This window comes from Pempheris klunzingeri, chromosome 16 (assembly GCF_042242105.1).
Source record: "Pempheris klunzingeri isolate RE-2024b chromosome 16, fPemKlu1.hap1, whole genome shotgun sequence".
In the NCBI taxonomy this organism is placed as follows: domain Eukaryota; kingdom Metazoa; phylum Chordata; class Actinopteri; order Acropomatiformes; family Pempheridae; genus Pempheris; species Pempheris klunzingeri.
In genome coordinates, this window is record NC_092027.1 from 6,082,682 (window position 1) to 6,102,578 (window position 19,897).

Consider the following 19,897-nt stretch of genomic DNA (forward strand, 5'->3'; position numbering starts at 1 on the left):
ATGGATCTTTTATTTTTCATCAGGAGTCGATCTCGTGATGAGATTTTATCAGGATGTTAAGAACTGGCTTGTTGCAGCAAGTCAACGCTTTTACACTCGGTCATAAATGATGATCAAAAGCAGGAAGTAACAGGAATGTACTGTATATCACTTCTTGACAGCTAAATTTCTCTGTTTACGAGGGAATACCAGGGGCCTGGAGTTAGAGGAGCACTCTTATTTTTACATTAGCACCTGTCAGGGCCGACGACACCAAGTCTAATCTACATATTTTGTCTGTTTCATAGCCTTTTCTCATAGTTATTGTTAATTCATGTGTTTTAATTCAACTTAACTCAAAGTCCTCTTACTGGCTGAAGATGATTTATCTGGACTTTTTTTTTAATTCATTTTTAAACAAAAATAAACTTTCAGATTCAGAATTTTTGAATATTAAAACTGTTGTGCTGCTTCCCTTAAGAATGAGCCTTCATTCGTGTCTAGTTAAGATGACACTTTAAAGCAAGAAAGAGCAGGTACAACGTATTTCGATCAGCACCGAGGCCATAGAAACGATATTTTCAAGACTGTAGAAGCTAAATCACTTTTGTGGGAACTTTTCATCCAGTTCGTCCTAAATTTCATCGTCCTGTCCGCTGGTTTTCTGTTCCCTCCTCCTGATGTGGACGCTAGGCTGGCACAGCCTCCGCATAAACACAATCAGAGGAGATCAGTGCAGAGGTTCTGAACTGTAAATGTTTATGTGGATTATGTAATAAGGGAAAGTCTGCATGGGAGTACCCACAGAAAAACCATCTTTGGGAAACTGGGTTTTTCAAAGGAATCTTTTCCCAAATTTCTTTTCTTTCTTTTTCAAGGAGATTGTCAAGATGATTTAAGATGATACAATGTTTTTTATTGACTATTCAGTTTCAGTTCCTTGATGCATCTCATACAAGGAATTAACTTTGAACACTCTCCTGTGCAAAGAGCAACCTTTGAAATAGACAACAAATGTTGACAAAAGAATGCGTTTGCACATTTTTGTCCATTTCTGAGTGTAGAGCAATGATGATTAGTTTGAACTGTGTTCAGTTCACTTTGATCCAGACTGAAATATCTCAGCAGTTAATGGATGGACTGCCATGAAATTTGGCACAGTTCTCAATTTATTCATCATGTTGATTTATGACCAAATATCTGCAAAACTGATGACATTCCCATCATCAGCCTCAGCTGTACTTTGAGTGTTTGGTGAACAAACAGCAAATTTGAGCCCAAACATTAAACCTGCTTAGCATCAACATGCTAGCTTTGTCATAGGGAGCGTGTCAGTATGGTGACATTAGCATCCAGCTTAAAACACTGCTGGTACAGCCTGATAGAGCTGCTCGCATGGCTGTAAACTCATACTGTGAATAGAGCGGAGAGGAAAGTCTGAAAAATAAACCCGACTAACGCTGTTAACAACCTGACAACTGACACTGTCGGCTACGTTATGAGATGTAGTTCATCTAGACGAATACTCCATTTATTAATTCATGTACACACCACCCTTTGTTTTATGACAGTTATTTATTCATTGCATGTACACCAGTACATGTAGTTTTAAGCTGAAAAGAAAAGAAAAGTTTCTCCAACAGTTCAATTCAACAAATTTACATGCAAAAAGCAGTGGGAGAAGAAGCAGGGCAGCTTTATGACTTAAGATATTTAAGTAGAAATATGTGTGCCATGCATAGGTCCTAACATTCAAACTTTGGTTCTGTCAATCATGAAAAAAAACTGTTAGAAAATGTGCATTACCACCTTTATGAAAGAACCAACAATTTAATTTAATGTTTTGCATGTGTCTTTTGTACATCTTAGTCTTTGATGTACAAAACATAAAAGAAAAACAGTCATTCACAAACATCACAGGACATTTCTGCAGATTTATACATACATTTCAATGTGCTAAAAGCTGACAAGAGTTTGGAGTTGTACATACTGAGTGAATGGGTAATATTGCAGTGTTCTTGTGCAAGGCTGAGGTTTAGGAGATTTTCTGCTGGTGTCAGCAGGGTTCTTGCTGCGCCAGGTGCAGGTGTTGCAGGTGCACTGAGGGCCGGTCAGTCGTCGCTGTTGCAGTCTGAACACAGAATCTGGTCGCGGTCGGGGAAGAAGCCGGAGCCCACCAGCGACACAGAGCAGCGCGAACACTTAAAGCACGGCTGGTGCCACTGCCGGTCCTCAAAAGAGACGTACTTCCCGTCTCCAAACCCTGTGACACACAAATACAACACATGAGCGCCTAATGAAGGAATGCTTTACCAACACTGGAAACTAACAGCCTGCAGAAATGGCTCAGAATTTGACAATAATACAAAAAGGTGAGCCAAAGAGGATAATGGACCTTGTTGTACTGGTATTGCTGTATTATGATTTCTAGTCCCTCTAGTCTCTCAACTCAACACGGCGTGGCTTTTATTGTGAGGTCATTTCTTTAGACAAAAGGAGAGGATAAATGCAAGCATGCAAACCGCTCAGAAAGGATCAGAGCCAAGTGACACATGAGTCACCTGACAGCTTACACCTGTCTGATGAGGAGAATTGTTTTGGCATGTTGCTGTTTGCTCAGAGTAGAGACAGACAGGAACCATGGGGAGGAAATAGGACGTGATGAATAAAAAAAAAAAAAAAATCTCCAGCCAGAAATGGAACCAGGGATATTGTGCCGCAACCAACAGCAACAACAACTGTGGAGAATTTACTGGGTGGTCCAGGTCACTCCACTGACCTGTGATGGCTGTGTTGCAGCCGGCACACTTTTTGGCGTACAGGCTGCTGAAACACTTGACACAGTACGGACATTCCCCCTGCGAGGTGAACGGTTGGCCAGCCAGCGGAGCTTTGCAGCCCGTGCAGAGAAAACACTCTTTGTGCCAGATCTCGTCCTTGTAGGTCACTCCTCCTTTAGTCAGAGCCTGCAGGACAGAAACACGTACAGTGCCAGTTTAAAAATACTGTAAAAGTGCTCACAAACCCTCCAACAGAAAACACTAATCATCATTATATCTAATGTAAATCTGTCATCTGATGATCACATTTTTCTGTGTTGCCTTAACCGCCTTTTTGCACACCCAACAGTATGTGGTTCTAGCTTCTAGCTTCTTTTTTATGTTTTATAACATTGTAAATTGAAAATCTTTGGGTTTCGGACTGATGAAAGCACCTGAGAAATTGTGGAAATGTGTGATTATTTTTTCCCAGATTTTATTTACTCAATAATGCACGAGAAAAGATCTTGAGAGATTAATCAGTATTGAAAATAATAGTTTTTCATCAGTAATGGCCAACGTCTGCCGTCATGCTGCGTGTGAGGCCTCTTTCACCTTTTTGCAGTAGCTGCACTGAGGAGCAACCCTGCCCTCATAGCACGGCACGCAGTAGTAGTTGTTTTTGTCTGGGATGAAGGCCTCAGCACCGATCGGCTTCTCACAGCCGTGACACATAAAACAGTCCTCGTGCCACGTGGAGCCATCGTACTCCAACATCCTTGACCCTGTCGGAGAGAAAGAGCGGGAGAGCGGGTGAGGATGGAACTGGAGATGTCGGTTGATTGTTTGTTGATATCTTCCCCTGACATTTGCAAACCTGTGTGTCAGTAAGGGCACTCTTGTGATCTCTCTTGTGAACTGGAATGAAATCTGATAGGGTTCACACCAACACTAAGAAGACCAAAAGTGATGATTCACTGTGACGGCTGAACCTGTTCTTACGCATCCCTCCAGCACCGTACAATTACGTCAGCTTATTTAGCATCAAAGCAATCTGACAAGCTGTAACAAGGTAAAGCTCTAGCTGGCATACACAGCTGCATAGCATCCTAACACTGCTTTTTTTTTTTTCATTTTGCAGTTTAACCATTTCATAAGTGCCTGTTTGTCCGCTCCCATATGTAAGAGTCTGCTGAGAAACACTACTTAAAGGTTAGGAGCCAGTTATGCCTATGAAACTGGACGTCAGATCCTTTAATCACTTGACTTGTTTTATGACTTTGGGGGCCTGAAATGCAGCCTGAAGACACGACGGTGTTTTTAACTTGAACTTGGCTGCACTTTTAAGAAAAACGACAGGCCAGCAGCTTTTCAAGGCATTCCAGACTGAACAGAAACTGAAGAAAATGACTGCTGAGTTCAGAAAAGAACTGGTGAGTTATAATATCCCACACTACCCACAGGCCCGGGGTAATTTTCAGTCATTCGACACCACTGCTGCATTCATGTCGTCACAGCGCCCGGAGCTGAAAACCCTGCTGGGAGATATTTTCAGCAGAGCAAGGAAACAATCATTCTGTTACATCTAAGCTGTCACGCCCCAGATAACAAAAACTCATTAGCTTCTTTAGTCCTGCAAAGACAGGGTGTGAACTTTCCAACTATTTGAATGATTACTCAGGAACTTGTCCCTGAAGAGGTTTGTGAACTTGGTGTTGGGGAGGAAAGTGATGAAGCCTGTCCTTATTGTCACTACCTGGCATGACTGTCTTGTCGCAGGCCACGCACTTGGAGGAAAACTCATTACAGTAGCAGTCGCTGCACACCAGCGCGTCCTCCTGGCTGGTGAAGGGCTCGTCTGCCAGAGAGCGGTCGCAGCGGAAACAGCGAAAACAGTGTGCGTGGTAATGTCTGTCCTCATAGAAGAGCTCCTGGAGGAGGAGGAGAGAGGATTAAAACTGACCTACAATAAAACCACTAAAATGTTCTATATAATCAAAGATATTCAATAGAAACATTGCTACATCTTCGATTTTGTCTCATTTGTTGCGTGCAATAACAAAAATCAAAATGAGGAAAATAAGGAGTATAAAGTCCTCCCCGTATGAAAGAAAACTCAAATTCAATCAGATATAATCATATATGTCTCGAAGACAAGATGAAACAAACAAGAAAAACAAGAGTATGTACAGTATAGTTTTGCCTGTATGATTTTATGGCTTTAAAGATTTAAAGATGCTCAAGAAAAAAGCTTTACATGTTAAAATATTTTAAGGAAGACTATGTAACTTTTGAAAGAAGAAAAAAAAAACTTTTAATAAATAAAAAGTTAGATTGATAAGTTGTAAAATACATCATAATTACACTCCGAGGTTTTGTCAATCCTGCTTGTTAGTCTGGTCTGACAACTATCTTATGGTGGCTAATGTTTGCAAATAAGCACTGTGGTTCAAAAATGTGGTTTACTCAAAGACTTTGCTCCCAAATGTTGCAACTGTGTGTCAATCTGCACACGAAAATAGTCCCCAAAAAATGCCCTAATTACGACTGTTTGAGTGATATTTGCTTAAACATACAGTGCCAAGCTGATCAAGGATATCCTTAACTTTTTTTTAAATGAAAGTATATATTTATTACCCAGTTTTTGTCTTCTGTAGCAACCCGTGGGTTTGGTGAGAGCCACAGACAGAAATGATTGAGTTATGGACTAATGCGCTGCTGGTTTTGTGATGGTATTTGTTGACAATGAGAAAAATAGCTCGCTTTAACCTTTAACAGTGAATAATATGGGAACAATCTACCCTAAACTGTAAGTTAATAAAAACACTTGATGTGTTATTGTTCCTCACAGAGAGATTCTCTGTCTGCTGCCTCCCATCTGCCTGGAGGTCAGAGGTTACGTTCAACCACCAGATTCAATTGTCTATAAACCCAAAGTCTACTTTCTACGACACCCCACTGTCCTCCAAACAGAAGAGAGTTGACAAAGAGTCAAACATGAGAGAAGTTTTTGTGCATTCCCTTTTTTTCTTTGTTATTGTCTTAAAAATGAGAATAACCCACTTTGTGACTTTTTTTCTAACAGCTGCTTGTGTTCCAGTTCATCTGCAGTTCAAGCAAGCTCTGTGATAAATGGCCCCATTGAACGTTGGGTGAAAAAACTTATATTTGAGGCGTGGGGTTTCACAGTAAGAGAAACAACTAAAGCAGAGCGATGGAGAACGATGAAGGATGAATGTTGTTAAATCTTGTGCAGAGGAGGGACGGCCAAAGCAAGCAGAAGTGTAATTTACAGCCGGTCTCTCACAGAGGGTCCATAATTCACAGGACGCTGATGGCCTCATGGCGTCTGTGGGTGTTTCCTTCAGGACAGTGTTTTGGATTTTCACTAACTAAAGCTTTTGGACAACTTACAGAGGATTACAGACAATTTAGTGTTCTCTAAGTAGAATTATATTTTCCAGGAATACTAGCTGTGGTTTGAGGAAGGGGTTCGAAAATTCATTATAGTCCAGTCAGATTTGTATTTGTAATTTCAGTTGTGGAAGAAGTTCTCCATTTTGAATAAAAGCTCTGCATTCGAGGTGTTAACACTGAGGTCACCTTGGGCATTGTTCACCTTTTTAAAAGACAAAGTTTAAGATCATCAGATTAACCAACAAGGAAAATTGTAAGCTGCAGCTCTAATTTATAAAGTAACCACAGCTTTCAAATTAATGTTGTGGAGTAATAAGTATAAGGAAATGTGTAGTAGAGTAGAAGTATAAAGTACCAATACTCCATCTGTAAAAGAGCATCGTAGTTGAGTAAATGTACTGACTTTCTGCCACTGTACAAGTTGGACTTACCTTGGCATTATGGCCGATGATTTCTTTACATTCCTGGCAGGTTTTGGCATACAGGCGGTCATAGCAGGGGATGCAGTGAGGCTTGTCCTCCACCTGGATGTATTTGCGTCCACACAGGGACTCGTTGCAGGTTTTGCAGTCAAAGCGGTCACTCATGATGTCTTGCTCTGGCTGACCTCCTGCAAAACAGAGAATAAGCAAGCACAGTTTAGCATTCGCTATCAGCAAGAAGACAGTGCAGGAAGGAGGAGGAGTGTGATTAGTGAGACAGAGAGAGAAAGCAGGAAGAAGGGAGGCAGACAGTTTTTGGATATACAGCTGGGAAATAAAGACCAACAGGAGAGGGGAGAAGAAAAACATTTTCAAGTGCTTGTCAAGATACTCAAAGACGCTTCACAAGACACAAGACAAGGTTAAAAAGATCCTAATTAACTAAAAACACACCAAAGAAACAGAACACAGAACACAATTCCCAACCACGAACATCAGGGTGTGCTTCTGCAACTGCCAGGGGGTACATGGAAGAAAGTGTGAGTAGCTCAGCTAATTAACAGAAAAACAGAAACTCAGTGATAACAACTGCCAAAAGTTGTGATCAAGAGTGCTTGAAAACTTTTAACAAGCAAGAAGAGAAATCAAAACTATTACTTAATAAAAATGATTGTTAAATGATTAAAACATCAAACGTAATCTGTCACTCCAAGTGATTGGATGTCAAATCTGTCATGGACACTGCTGGAGCTTCCTGCTCCTAATCCCCTGTCTCTTGCACACACCCCTCTGCTCATCCTCCAATCAGCACCTGCCAGCTTTTCCCGACAGTACGCCATCGACACCCACTGCCGCGCCTCCTGAATTGTCCATCAACCAATCAGCTGCCTGCCTGCTCAGTCTGCCACACACCTATTGCTGGTTAACTCCATTATCCAAATACTTGTATCAGTCAGTTTGCCTTTGTTGTTTGCCTGATTGTAGTTTGTGCTCCTGCCTGCTGTGTATCCCACTGGTCTGTTCGTTTTGCCTCTTGGTTTTTTGTCCTATGCCTAATACTGCCTAATCTCTGCCTGACGTTTTTGTACCTCTGCCTGGTTGTCTGGATTTTTGTTTTTCTGGTTTGTTGACAGTACACAACCCTGCTTAATCCCTTCAGTAAAATCACTGTGTTCTCTTACTCCTGCCTCTGCCTTGTCATTATGTGTTTGGGTCAAACAAAAAAACTGTCCTTAACACAGTTCAGTTGAAAAGTATTGTAAAAATATCAATGGTGATATCAGTAATAGTTAATATCCAGTTTATTATGCCCAAATCAACATTTGAGAATGATGGGGGTTGTAATTGAAAAGGTACTTCAATCAAATGTTAAAAGCTGCTGTAAATTTGTGAGCGTTGAATAACTTCTTAAACACTGGTTTAAGAAATTATTGCTGAAATCACAGATGTGTTTCCAGAGGGAGGGGGCAGCTGTGGGGAAGAGCCCAGGTTCAGTGCTGGTTCCTGGAAAGTGGGAACAGGAGGTTGTGGGAAGGTCTGTGGTGGTAGAGAAGGTCTGTGAGGTAGGAGGGGGGCTGGTTATGGAGGGCTTTTTGAGTGGAGACAAGTCAACATCAACTTAATCTGTTGTGGGCCAGGGAACCAGAGCAGGTCCTTTAAGACAGAGGCGATGTGGTTAGCAGGCCAGCAGCAGAGTTTTGGATGTACTGGGGTTTATTTAGGACTTTGGCAGATGAATGCCAATGCTGTGGTCATGTCTGAATTCGACGAAAACATGGATCAGAGTTTCAGCAGCAGAAAAAGTAAGGTCAAGCTCTATGTTTGAAGTGAAAAAAGGTTTGCATAGAGGCTGCTGTCCAAAATTACTCCCAGGAGGAAAGGAGAGTGGAGATATCTATGGTGAAGAGGAAGTTGTCAGTGGTTTTGGTGAGGGATTTAGGACCAGTTATGTTCATTTCAGATTTATCACAGTTAAGTTTTCAGAAATTTGTCTTGCATTCAAGATTTAATTTTGGCAATGAGTTGCAGTGATGATAGATTTAGTGGAGATGTAGAGCTGGACATCATCAGCGTATAAGTTGAAGTGATGATGGATGATGAGGGAACAAAGAGGGAGGCTGTGGAGAATGAACAAGAGAGGATCAAGCACTAAACCCTGGTGGGCGCCTGAGGGTCAGAGGAGTGGTGGAGCTGTTGACGCTGATGAACTGCTGTCTGTCTGTGAGATATGACCTTAGCCAGGTTCAGTGCCGATGTTGCCGAGGGAGGATTTCAGGTGGGAGAGAAGAATAGTGTAGTTGATGGTGTCAAAAGAAGCTGTGGGAGAGTAGGAGGATGTTGTTGCAGACCTTGAAAAAGTGGTGAAACTTCCCTACAGAATAATTTACAATCCGATTTAAATTAATCTTCAACATGCAGAAAATGGAGATGGTTTACTGACAGACATCACGCTGCAGCTAACAGTTAAATATTGTTCACAAATGCTCCAATGATATAACTGCTTCTCCTGTTATGTCATTACTCACTAATATGTGAAAGCTTATAACATCCGTCTTTCCCTCCCTCTCATTCCTGTGCGAAACCCCCTGGAGCGATTTGGCATTGAGAGAGAACAACGAAACAATATTAATTGTTGGGGGCTGAACTGAAACAGTGTTCTCTATTTCAAAGGCTCTCCTGAGGGCTGTTTCATCTGTGTTTGGCCTGAATTTAAAGGGCAATACCATTTGTTTGTCTGGTTTATTCCTTTTGTCCACCAAATGCACAAGTTTGTCTAGTTACCAGTAACAAAATAAAACTTGAAATACTATCAAAAACCTTTATTGCTGCAACTTTTATTGTGATCTTGACAAACGAAAAAAAAAATACGCATACAACGTCTCCCAGGACACTTTCTAACTTCAGCAGGATTTCCTCCAAAAGTGCAGCTTTGTCTCATAGTTTCTCATAAAAGTCATAAAAGATCTTTTTAAATCTGAGTTGCCTCATTGTAGAGGTTTTTATGTCTTGCTCGTCTGGCTGTATAAAAAGGGGCTGATCTCCAAATATTAACTCCCAGCATGTTTTTGCTGTCATCACATGGACGATGTCGTGTAAAGAGTGAATGTTCAGCTCATCGATGAGCAAACAAGTCCTCAGAGTAGACGAAGGAAAAGATTTAGGATAAATGTGAGTCAAAGGAGATGCTTTTGGAGGGTTCTGTGGTTCATCAGCAGCGTAACTCAAAACCACACAACAGAAAGCAAGAAACAAGAATGAGAAAACTGTCCAAAAATGACTAGTAAAATATGTAGTAAGCATGGTTTTATCATAATTTCTGGGTCAAAATGTATTGTGTCTCGTTTAAACTGGGGTACATTTGCAAAGTATATCTATAAAACAATTGTAATTGTATAATTGTATTTCAATATGTAGTTGGGCCCTGCTTCAAACTAATGCATAGTCATTGTAATGCTGAAAAAAAACGTTTTATGTCACCAAAACTTCTCAAAAAACTACTTTACTACTAAAAACTACTTACTTTGAATATAATGAGGCTCTAGGCATTAGTTTACCAGGAGAATTAATCGACTTTATATTCCTTTATGAATTTAAATAACTGACCTGATTGGCATCTTATGGAGCAGAGGAAGAGCAGGTGGAAATAAAACCGAGCACACAGACAATAACATGATCTTACTATTATTACTGACTACACAGTGAGGCATTTACAGAGTATGTGACCCCATATTCTGCAGCAGCAAAGGGAAATGAGCGAGGAAATGAAGTGTGGGAGGTTAAAATACCCTCATGTGGAACAGCTGAGCCAGGGTAGGCAGGGCTCACAAAGATATACACAGTGTGGATGAAGATTATGGATAAGGAAAGGTCTCTAGTTTGGGTGTATGTTCATGTTCAGGATCACAACGTCTGGAACATGTACAAAGGCAGGCTGTTTCACTTGGAAACGGTTATTGTTTATAATTTTTCCCTCCTATTTTGGGCACAGAGTGGCTTTGACATGTTTCTACAATGTCAGAAAAGAGGAGGTGGGTTCAACGAAGTGCAGCTGAGAAACCGTGTGGCTTTGAAATGTTCCTGAGGGATCGAGAAATGAGCCGAGACCCCCCCCCCTCCTCATTCTCCTCCCCTCAGAGATACAACTGGCTCGGTCGAAATGATGAGAGGACCCAGAGCTCGGTGCAAACTAATGAAGGCCAGTTGTTTTCTCAGAAAAACAATTTTTGTGGTTTGTGATGAGGCTGGTAAGAATTAAACATCCCTCATGATGAAAGTCTCCTGCTCCTCAGAGCTGAATTTTACAGGTTCTGCACTTCATGCACGGTATAACCTCCAACTATTTGCATCTGGTCTGTTAAGGAGTTGTCTTGAAAGTGCAGTTTACATTCCTCGTGTCTAACTGCAATCAAACATTTTGTTTCTAATAACCAATGATGCAGCAATTTCAGATAAACATTAAAAAAGATAAACACACCCTGCTCTCAGTCACGTCCTAAAGCCGATGCCAAAAGCAGAATCTCCCTCTCCCTCTCCTCTACAAGAGACTTTTCTCCCGATGCCATGTTAACACAACACTAAGGACATTCCTCACACTGTGCATCCCTCCCTGCAGATAACAGCACTGTTTCTTATTAAAAAGGCATCAAGCAAGGTCAACAAAACAAGGAGGAAAACCAAACTGAGACAAAACATCACATCCTATGTCTGTTTTCTGTCAGGTTGCTGTCTGGATGTGGAAATCAGCCCAACTTCCCTCTAAAATGTCTAAAGAGGTTCAGGTTTCTATTCTCGTCAGTCTATGTCTGCAACGAATGCAGTGATAGAACAATGGTTTTCCTTCCGGACATAGTCTTCCCAGTTTTCAGCTTTATGCTTCTCTTCCTGAGCCACAACATCTGTGAACACAGTCTGAGGTCTCCAGCTGTTGTCTGTCATCAAATTCTCCAAAAGGGAATTAATATGGGACCGGTGCCAAAACACAACAGCATCTAATTAAAATCCATCATTGTTGAAACCATTGTTTTATGGTTCCTATGCGACAGTCCATTACAGTCCACAACTTTATAGGCAGCTATAAAATAGAAAATATAGTGAGATTCATACAGTAGAAACTGTTGAGTGAGAAACTGAGCAGTAAGTATGGCGCAGAGTCAAGAGGCTACTAGCTTAGTCTAAAATCTAAAAATCATACTTATTGCCATGTTATATCCTCCTTTATTGAATCCGTACACAAACAGAAATGTTAAAACGACGATTTCAGGGGGAGCTACATGCTGAAAAAAAACACTTTTAGATCCAAACTGAGCGTGTTGAATTTGATCAATATCAAAACAGTTTGCTAAAACTGGATGGTTGGATTTTCAGTCTGTATCATGGAATACACATGAATTTATTGTTCTTTGTACTGCATGACAGGACTGGGTGTAAACAGCAGAGCAGCCAGGGTTTTTCTTAACCAGGGTTTAATTCTCTTTAACCACACATACATCATGACTGTCTGTGCACTGGTGCCCTACCATACGCAGCTGGTGCCCTTTTTATTACATTTTTTTGCCACTGTAAGCTGTTATTTGCTTCCATTCATCCAACTTCAGTCACAACTGACTGCACATAAAGCCTCTATTAAGCAGCTGTTCATCTGACCTTCACACCATCCAGATTTTCTGACATTAATAATCTGAAACATGTACTCAGCGCCTTGTTTAACAGGCGTTCATTTTACTGTACAGGTGTCCCCTTGGACCTCACCCAGGAATACTTGTCACCCCGGTTCTCCTCCTCACCACGAGACATTAAACCAAACAGTCATCCATCCTGTCCGAGTACTCTCTCTCTCTAGTAGCACGGCTGCTGAAACTATTTAAGCCCACAATTCACCCTGATGAGTGGACACGTTGAATGCTTCACCGATACAATGTCTGTCCCGCTGAGAGATTTACTGGAGTCACTTGGCTCTGAGCACTTTGTAGTGGCAGCCAAATGGCAACTGTCTCCCAGGATCAGCCACCGGGCCTCCCGTCTCATGTCCCTTCATGGCTCGCTGCTGTTGTTTTACTCCTCAGCAACCTGACAGTTTCTTACGAGCGGAGCCAGGAACTCTGCGAGCCATGAGAGCTGCTGCTGGGTGTTAGTGTTTATTTTCCCAGTGGAGGAATTCAGACTTGTGCCTGAGGTTTACAAACCAGATTATTCCATGATGAAAACCGCTGTCACACATAATAAAATCCAGTGGAACAAATATGTAGGTATGTGTTAAATCTGTCACAGCCAACAAATATTAATGCATGCATTATAAAAAACGGCCTCAGTGCCTTTTTTGGGGTGACGTTATTACATTCCCTCTCTAAAAACAGGCACTTGATTGGAGCTGCACACCATCCTGTCTGTTTTACAAAAGACTTCTTTGACTGTTTTTATGTTATTTTCTAAAGCTTGAACTCACAATGCTGCTTTCTCCTGTAACAGTAACACCTACTAAAGAGCAGAGACTGTTTGGGCAGCAGTAGCTAGCAGCGTGGCTCCGTAGGCGGCAATACCAGACGATCACCCAGTCCACAACTGTGGTTAAGACTGAAATATCTCAACAACTATTGCAAGGATTGCCATGAAATCTGGTCCAGACATTCATATTCCACAGATGATGTGTCCAAACGAGCATTGTGATCCCCTGACTTTTCTTCTAGCGCCACCTTGAGAGTAAAATTTGTGTCTTTGAGTGAAATATCTCAATAACTCTTGAATGGGCTGCCAAGAAGTTTGGTTCAGACATTCATATTTCCCACAGGATGAATTGTAATAGCTTTGGTGATCTCCTGACTTTCTAGGATAATCATCTGGTATTTTATTGTTTGCCTAAAAATCTCTCTGATCTTTCACGACCACACCTCCCACCTTGTAGTTTCAGTCCCCAAACTCTGTAAGGAGTTGCCTCTGCATGTCAGGCTGGCCCTGCACCGCCCCATTTTAAATCTTGCCTTAAAACATGTTTTTATTTCTTGGCTTTTCATTCAGAATGTGAGCTGCCTTTCTTCTTCTTATGGTCCTGCTGCTTCATTTGTTGCATCGTCCTTTTGTCTTTTAACTTGTCTTTTAAAACTCTGATTGTACAGCGCTTGTTGTTTTTAAATGTGCTTTGTTAATAAAAGGTAGGATTCGATGGGTCAAAACCTCAGTTTGTCCAATCCTGGAACAGAACAAAACTCCTGTTATTCCAATATGGGAACATAAACTAAAGTCTGATTTAGCTACTTTTCCCGTGTTAAGCATTTGTCAATGATAATATTGGGTTTTATTTAGATTTTATTCTAATTGTGATGGTCAGTCAACAGTCAACACTGTAGTTTTTTCATACAGTGGGTGATATCAATAGATTTGTTTGCTTATAATTACAGTCTAAATGATATGGTGTGAACATGGCACATGTACAAGGCTTGTTTTCTTAAAGCTCTAACTCACTGCTCTTTTACTGTAACACCCACTAAAGAACCCAAACTGAACATGGATCCAGTTAAAACAGGAAAGCTTGTAACAAAGTTGGGTTCTAATTACCACCCCACTTTACTGTTTATTCCCCCTGAAATGGATTAGGGTAGTTTTACTGCCTCTGAAGCGCAGAACAGACCTCATATTGTGTGACTCCTGGGTTGCATAACCTGGATTTTGGGAAGTGAATGAGAATATTGACAGCGGCACAATACTGTGTAGACCACGCTAACAACAGTGCAGCCCCGCAGCACCGGAGGAAAAGTGACACCCTAACAGTCGCAGCTATAAAGTGTTACAGAAAAAAAGAAAAAAGACAAACAAGGCCGGTCTCTTATGGCTGTCAGATGACTGCGCTCCCTTTCATCCGCAGTACAAAGACGCTCAATGTGGTGCAGCTTCCTGCAGATCACAAGGCCAATTTCAGCTGCACGCACACAAGTCAACATGAGCACACATGAGCACATCTACGTTTTGTTGTCACTGATTAAAGATCTCGTCAAGATAAATTGCATCTCGCTGTTTAAAGCAATGCTGATATCCTGAGATACTGAGATGGCAGATCTGTAACATTATTTTGTTTACTTGAGCTTGAAAAGTAGCTGCAGTTAAGTGAAATCCTTATAAGATAAAATCAGTGTCAAAGATATAACTGTGGTGTGATCTTGTCATTTTAATTATCTTCTCAGAAAATCAATTTTTCACTCTGGGTTCCACTAAAACCACAACATGGTACTACGGTCATATTAAACCCACAGCATTGGAGAATAAAGTGCTTTTAAAACTAGAGGATGTGTCTATCTAATCTGTTTCAGCTTCACACAAATCAGCATGAACACACAATGTCCATTTTGTTCTCTCTGGTTGAAGATCTCATCAATCTCATCTCAAGATTAATTCCTCCTCACTGTTTTAAACACTAATGTTATTGTGAGACACTGAGTCTGGTTGTTTCAATGTGAAGGCCAGCTAACTTTCAGCTTCCCTTATTTTAATCACGTGGTCATTGTTCCAGAGAAATCTCTTCTTTCAGACTGCATTTCCCTAAAACCATAAACTGATCAGTATCCATTGGATATTAATGACACGTGAGGCACCTGTAAAGAACGTGTCTGGTTTTGTTTTATGAGCCTCCAGCTGGCTGTTTGTTTATCCAGTGGAACAATGTGGGCTGCAGCTGCAGCTTCACCTCCGCTGCTGTCGACTAAACTGACAAACAGTCAGACAACAAGTAAACAAACCACCACCGTGTCAAGACTTCAACACATGGTGACCTGAAACAGCGGCTCCCAACCTGCAGGCCATGACCCCCACCAGGGGTCGCGGGATGATTACTGAGGTACAAACTAAGAAAAAAACCAACACTTTTCTCAGATTTCTTCCTAAATACTGTAGATTCACTTCCTCTGATCTCAAATAATCCTAAAATCCTATTTTAAAAAAATGAATCTCCTCAACAGAAAAACACCATCTAATATCACATTTGTTTGTTTTATTGGAAACCCCTCTCTTCATTTGACAAAAAAAAAAAAACACATCTCATTGGTGACTCTATTTGCAGATGAAGACCGTGAGATGAGTTTACATGGTGGGTCGGGTCATAAAAACTGACATTCTGATCATCGGGTGGGTGAAAAAAACACATCAATAATGGGGAGGATTAATACAACACAAACAAGAAGCACGTCTCCACTTTAAGAGAGCTTAACTTCACTGAATATTTAAATCTCCAGGCACACAGAAAGGATCGATCAGGATCTAATGTTGATTTATGTTCTGTGTTCTTCTGCACATCCAAAAGTTCACACACTTGACGATTGCAGTAAAGCTGCATCCTCAGGATAAATCTTGACGTCCATCAGAGCTGTCTAAAACATTTATGTCAGAAGCAAAAACATTTATTTATGTTTCCCCTGAAAAGTTTCCTCTGTCCTGTCAAGTTTATAACTATAGTGTACAGTTTCACTGCTTAAACGTCCCACAATATTTGCTGCAGTGACGTTCTGGAAACGTTTAGAATTACTGAAAGCAGCATCTCTGATCTCTGATGTTAAATAGAAAACACTCAGACATACGAGAAACAATTAAGAAACCATCTAGAAAAGCTCAGGCTGCTCAACGTGATTTAAAAGGATGAAATCATTCATTGAAGAAAATAATGAATCCCGGTGGGTAGCAGTGGATTCATCAGAACATAATCCGCTATTCACTCCTCATCATCACTCTTAATTATTTTATCCAGCCATGAACCTGCCAGCGACAGACCCGTCTCCCTCGCTGTCTGCCATGACACAGTCCGAAGGGACATTTTGGGGCGGTTGAGTACGACGAGTGAGCTCACAAGGAACATACTTAGAAACTCTTGCTAATCTAGTTTACATCTGGGAATTTCTTGCCTGCATAAAATCCACATTGTTGAAACACACTCAACAGCAGTTGAAACACACTCACACTGGCGCAATATAAGGAGCAGTGAGGCTAAAAATGTCTAAATGTTTCTGCGAATGAAGGAGAGAGTAAACGCAGGAAGGAAGGTTAAAGAGATTTAATCGAGTGTGCTCATGGAGTTCCTTAAAATGAAGCAACTTCAGTGAAGTTACTCTTGGCAGCGCGGTTGTTGCACTTGGATTGTACTTGCAGGAGAACGCTGACCGATGGAAATAAACAATCAGCCTGATCTTGAATACCGACGACTATTATCCAAAACAAATACACAAGTAAACATATTTTCCCATCAGCTGCCAGCTGGCATCGGACGGTTCAAGACCTGGGTGTTAATGGTAACAAATGTTTGTTTTCTGGGAGACCGCTGGGCCTGATGTCTCTGTTTCACGTTTACTGCTGCGTTTATTTGACTTTTATTCTGAGCTTCATCAAAGTGTTGGAGAGCTTCAGAAAGGGTTTTTTTTCCAGAGTCTTTTGGTTCATTTTGATTTTTACCAGGTTGAGATCAAGAAAAGGTGAAAACTTAGAGTCAAAATCGAACTTTTACACCAACAGCAAAGACAGATTATGATTTTAGTGGTTTTAAAAATGACTTTTACTCACTCACTCACTGCACAATGGACAAATTTGGGATCTTTCCTCTGACTTATTTAAGAAGTCAGACATTTGGGAAAACACACATTAGTTGTCTTCTCCGTGTTCATGTCTGTATGCGGTAAAAATGAAGTTACACCCTGCAGCCAGTTAGCTTAGCTTAGCATAAAGGCTGGAAACAGGGGAACAGCGATCGTGACACTTCTTAAGCTCCCTGATTAACATGTTATATCTCGTTTGTCTAATCTAGAGAAAGTTTTGCTTTTAGAGGGAGTTGAGGAGACGTCACTGCTCCTGGCTGCACAAATTACTGTTTTTACATTTCTGTTTGTGTATGAATTAAACATACAAGTCAGAACATGTTCATTAATAAGCTTTTGAGTGGCTCGGCTAGACGTTTCCTCTTGTTTTCACTCGTTATGCTAAGTTAAGCTAATCGCCTGCTGGCTCCAGCTTCATTCTTAATGAACCACTTCTCCTTAAGAAATAGCCCAAAACATCCACCCTGTTGTTTTTACACATAAATCAGTTTTTGTACCGATTCAAAAAGAAAAAAAAACAAGATATAAAATGATAATTAGTGAGCTTTAGTGGTTCTGCCTTTGCACAAGCTAGCTGTTTCCCCCTGTTTCCAGTCTTTATGCTAAGCTAGTTTAACAGCAGCTGCCTCCATGTTAATTATACCATAAAAACGGCAATACATTTTTTCTGCTTCTGCTTCTTTAAAACTCTTCCAGGCTTTAGGCTAAATCAGAAATGGGAAACGGAAAAGTTGGCGATGTGAGTGAGCCTGACTCATGGTGAGACTCTCACATCCCTGACAGTCTGATTTTAACCGTTTTATTTGTCTCTGGCTCGTCTCCAGTGATTGTACACGGGCCTTCGAGCCTTCGCCCAACATAAGCATTTCAGAGGAATGTGGCTGTGGTCAAAACGTGGCAAAATCATGAGGTTCAAGCTCTGAGAAGAAGAAAAACACCAACAACAACAGAAAAAAAGCAAACAAAAACAGCATTTTTCTTCCGCCCTCTGTTTTCTAAAAAAAGACAAAAGTCAGGAATTCCTTTCTGTGTGAAACAAAAAATAACACACACACACACACACACACACACACACATTTCTTCAGGGGCTGAATGCAACTAGAGCTGGATTGTTTCAATGGATGTATTAATTTCACCCAAATGGATTGGAGCATGGTGGTGGTGTGGGGATGATGTGCGGTGATGGAAACTATGAGCGGAGCCAGAGGGGGGGGGGGGGGGGGGGGGGTTGCTGAGTCTCCAGAAGAAAATTTGTAATCTAACGGAGACATGACATCACTCTAACTCTACAAGACTGAGGGGCTTGTTAACACGCCTCCAAATGAATCAAAAAAGACATAATTGCATCACATGTTGAGCTTTTATTATGGCTACATGAGGCCTGATTGTGTCTTCTACCTGACTCCAAAAACATTGAAGCAAAAAGATTGTTTCCTCAAAGGTCTCCTTGTTCTTCTTCTCATAAATCCTGCTCGAAAAACTGGCCCGCAGCACTTATTCACAGTATCAGTTACTCACTCTGGAGCCCGTTCGGGCCCCCAACCCCCAATAACATCCACTATTTCCTCACTCTAAAGAAAGAACATCCTCTCTGGTCCATCCTGGACGAGGGGGGGGGGGTCAAATATTTGGCTTGAAAACATCCAATTCTTGCACGATTACGATGATTATGCTTTTAAGTTTAATAATCTAGCACAGCTTTTTATTGATAAGTCACCTTTTGTAATGTCTTTGCTGTTGACAAACCACTTTTACTAAAGCTTCATTGATCAATTTGAAGTCATTATTATCCTTTAAGTTTGGTATGAAGCAGCTATAAATGTTGGTGATATTAATAAAAGCCTCTCAGTTTGACATGTTATTAAATCATTAATAAATGGAGATTAATCCAGAGTCTCTGCAGCACTTTTGGGCAACCAGTCAGTTATTCTCAGTAATAAAGACCTGGTCTATAAAGCCTAAGTAAATTATAAGTTAAATATTATTTATAACATGTAAACCCTTTATAATTGAACTGTAATAGAGAGAGGTGCAGTTCATTTTAGAGCTTCCTTGTGTTGGCTAAAACACAGTAGGATGCTTCAGTAATGCGCCAGGTGGAGACAGGTGAGGATCCGTGCTGATGTGCGCGCTCCAGGAGGTCACACCCACGCAAACTCACCGTGACACGCTTTAAAGTCACTTATCGTCAACTTCTCCACGTTACAAAGCCGTGACTAGTGCGTGCACAGGTCGATATAAGTCGTATAAATGTAAACGTACCTCTCTTTGCGCACCAGCAGCCTCTGGAGATGCTCGCAGGAGACTCTCTGCCCTCTGCAGGATCCGAGCAGTTTGTCCGCTTGTGCTGCTCTGGCGGATAAAATGACAGATAATTAAAGCTTCCGCGGGCTCCTGAGAGCTCAAAACTGACGTGTTTCCACTGACTTAAGCATCTGTGACTGGTGCGTAAAACCAAAACCATCCCTCCAAACGCCGCCCCTTTCCTCCGCTGCCTGTCTCTCCACTCCCTCCGTCTGTCTTTCACCTTGTGGGGAGTTCAGGCTCACAGAAGGTGCACTCACTGTGTTTTTACATGTAACTGAATATTTTAAACACATAGTAGACTTTTGGCTTTCAGCTGCTGATGTAAACCACTTTATTATCTCTGTCAATGGAAAGTTTCTGTCCCAGTCTCGTAATGATCTCCATGGTTGTGCTGAATAATGATTTCATTTAATGTGCTCTGCAGCATTTCACTCTCACATTATGTCACAAT

At 41.2% G+C, this 19,897-nt stretch overlaps 1 protein-coding gene across 1 annotated transcript; it reads right to left on the bottom strand.

Annotated features, from left to right (window-relative positions):
- Positions 1-1,558: 1,558 nt before the first annotated feature.
- Positions 1,559-19,566, bottom strand: fhl3b (four and a half LIM domains 3b). Its single transcript, XM_070846161.1, has 6 exons — positions 19,402-19,566; positions 6,587-6,765; positions 4,495-4,669; positions 3,354-3,523; positions 2,759-2,945; positions 1,559-2,242 (listed from the first exon to the last, which is right to left on the bottom strand). The coding sequence occupies exons 2-6, from the start codon at positions 6,740-6,742 to the stop codon at positions 2,091-2,093; spliced, it is 840 nt and encodes a 279-aa protein (XP_070702262.1). The 5' UTR covers positions 6,743-6,765; positions 19,402-19,566; the 3' UTR covers positions 1,559-2,090.
- Between the last annotated feature and the right edge of the window lie 331 nt (positions 19,567-19,897).

What these genes read in the sequence shown, in the direction of transcription:
- fhl3b (XM_070846161.1), bottom strand. Translation starts at nt 6,742, where the DNA reads ATGAGTGACCGCTTTGACTGCAAAACCTGCAACGAGTCCCTGTGTGGA. An exon ending in TCATCGGCCATAATGCCAAG is followed by an intron (nt 4,670 to 6,586) that starts GTAAGTCCAACT and finishes CTCCTCCTCCAG; the next exon opens with GAGCTCTTCTATGAGGACAG. An exon ending in AGTGCAGCTACTGCAAAAAG is followed by an intron (nt 2,946 to 3,353) that starts GTGAAAGAGGCC and finishes TCTGTCCTGCAG; the next exon opens with GCTCTGACTAAAGGAGGAGT.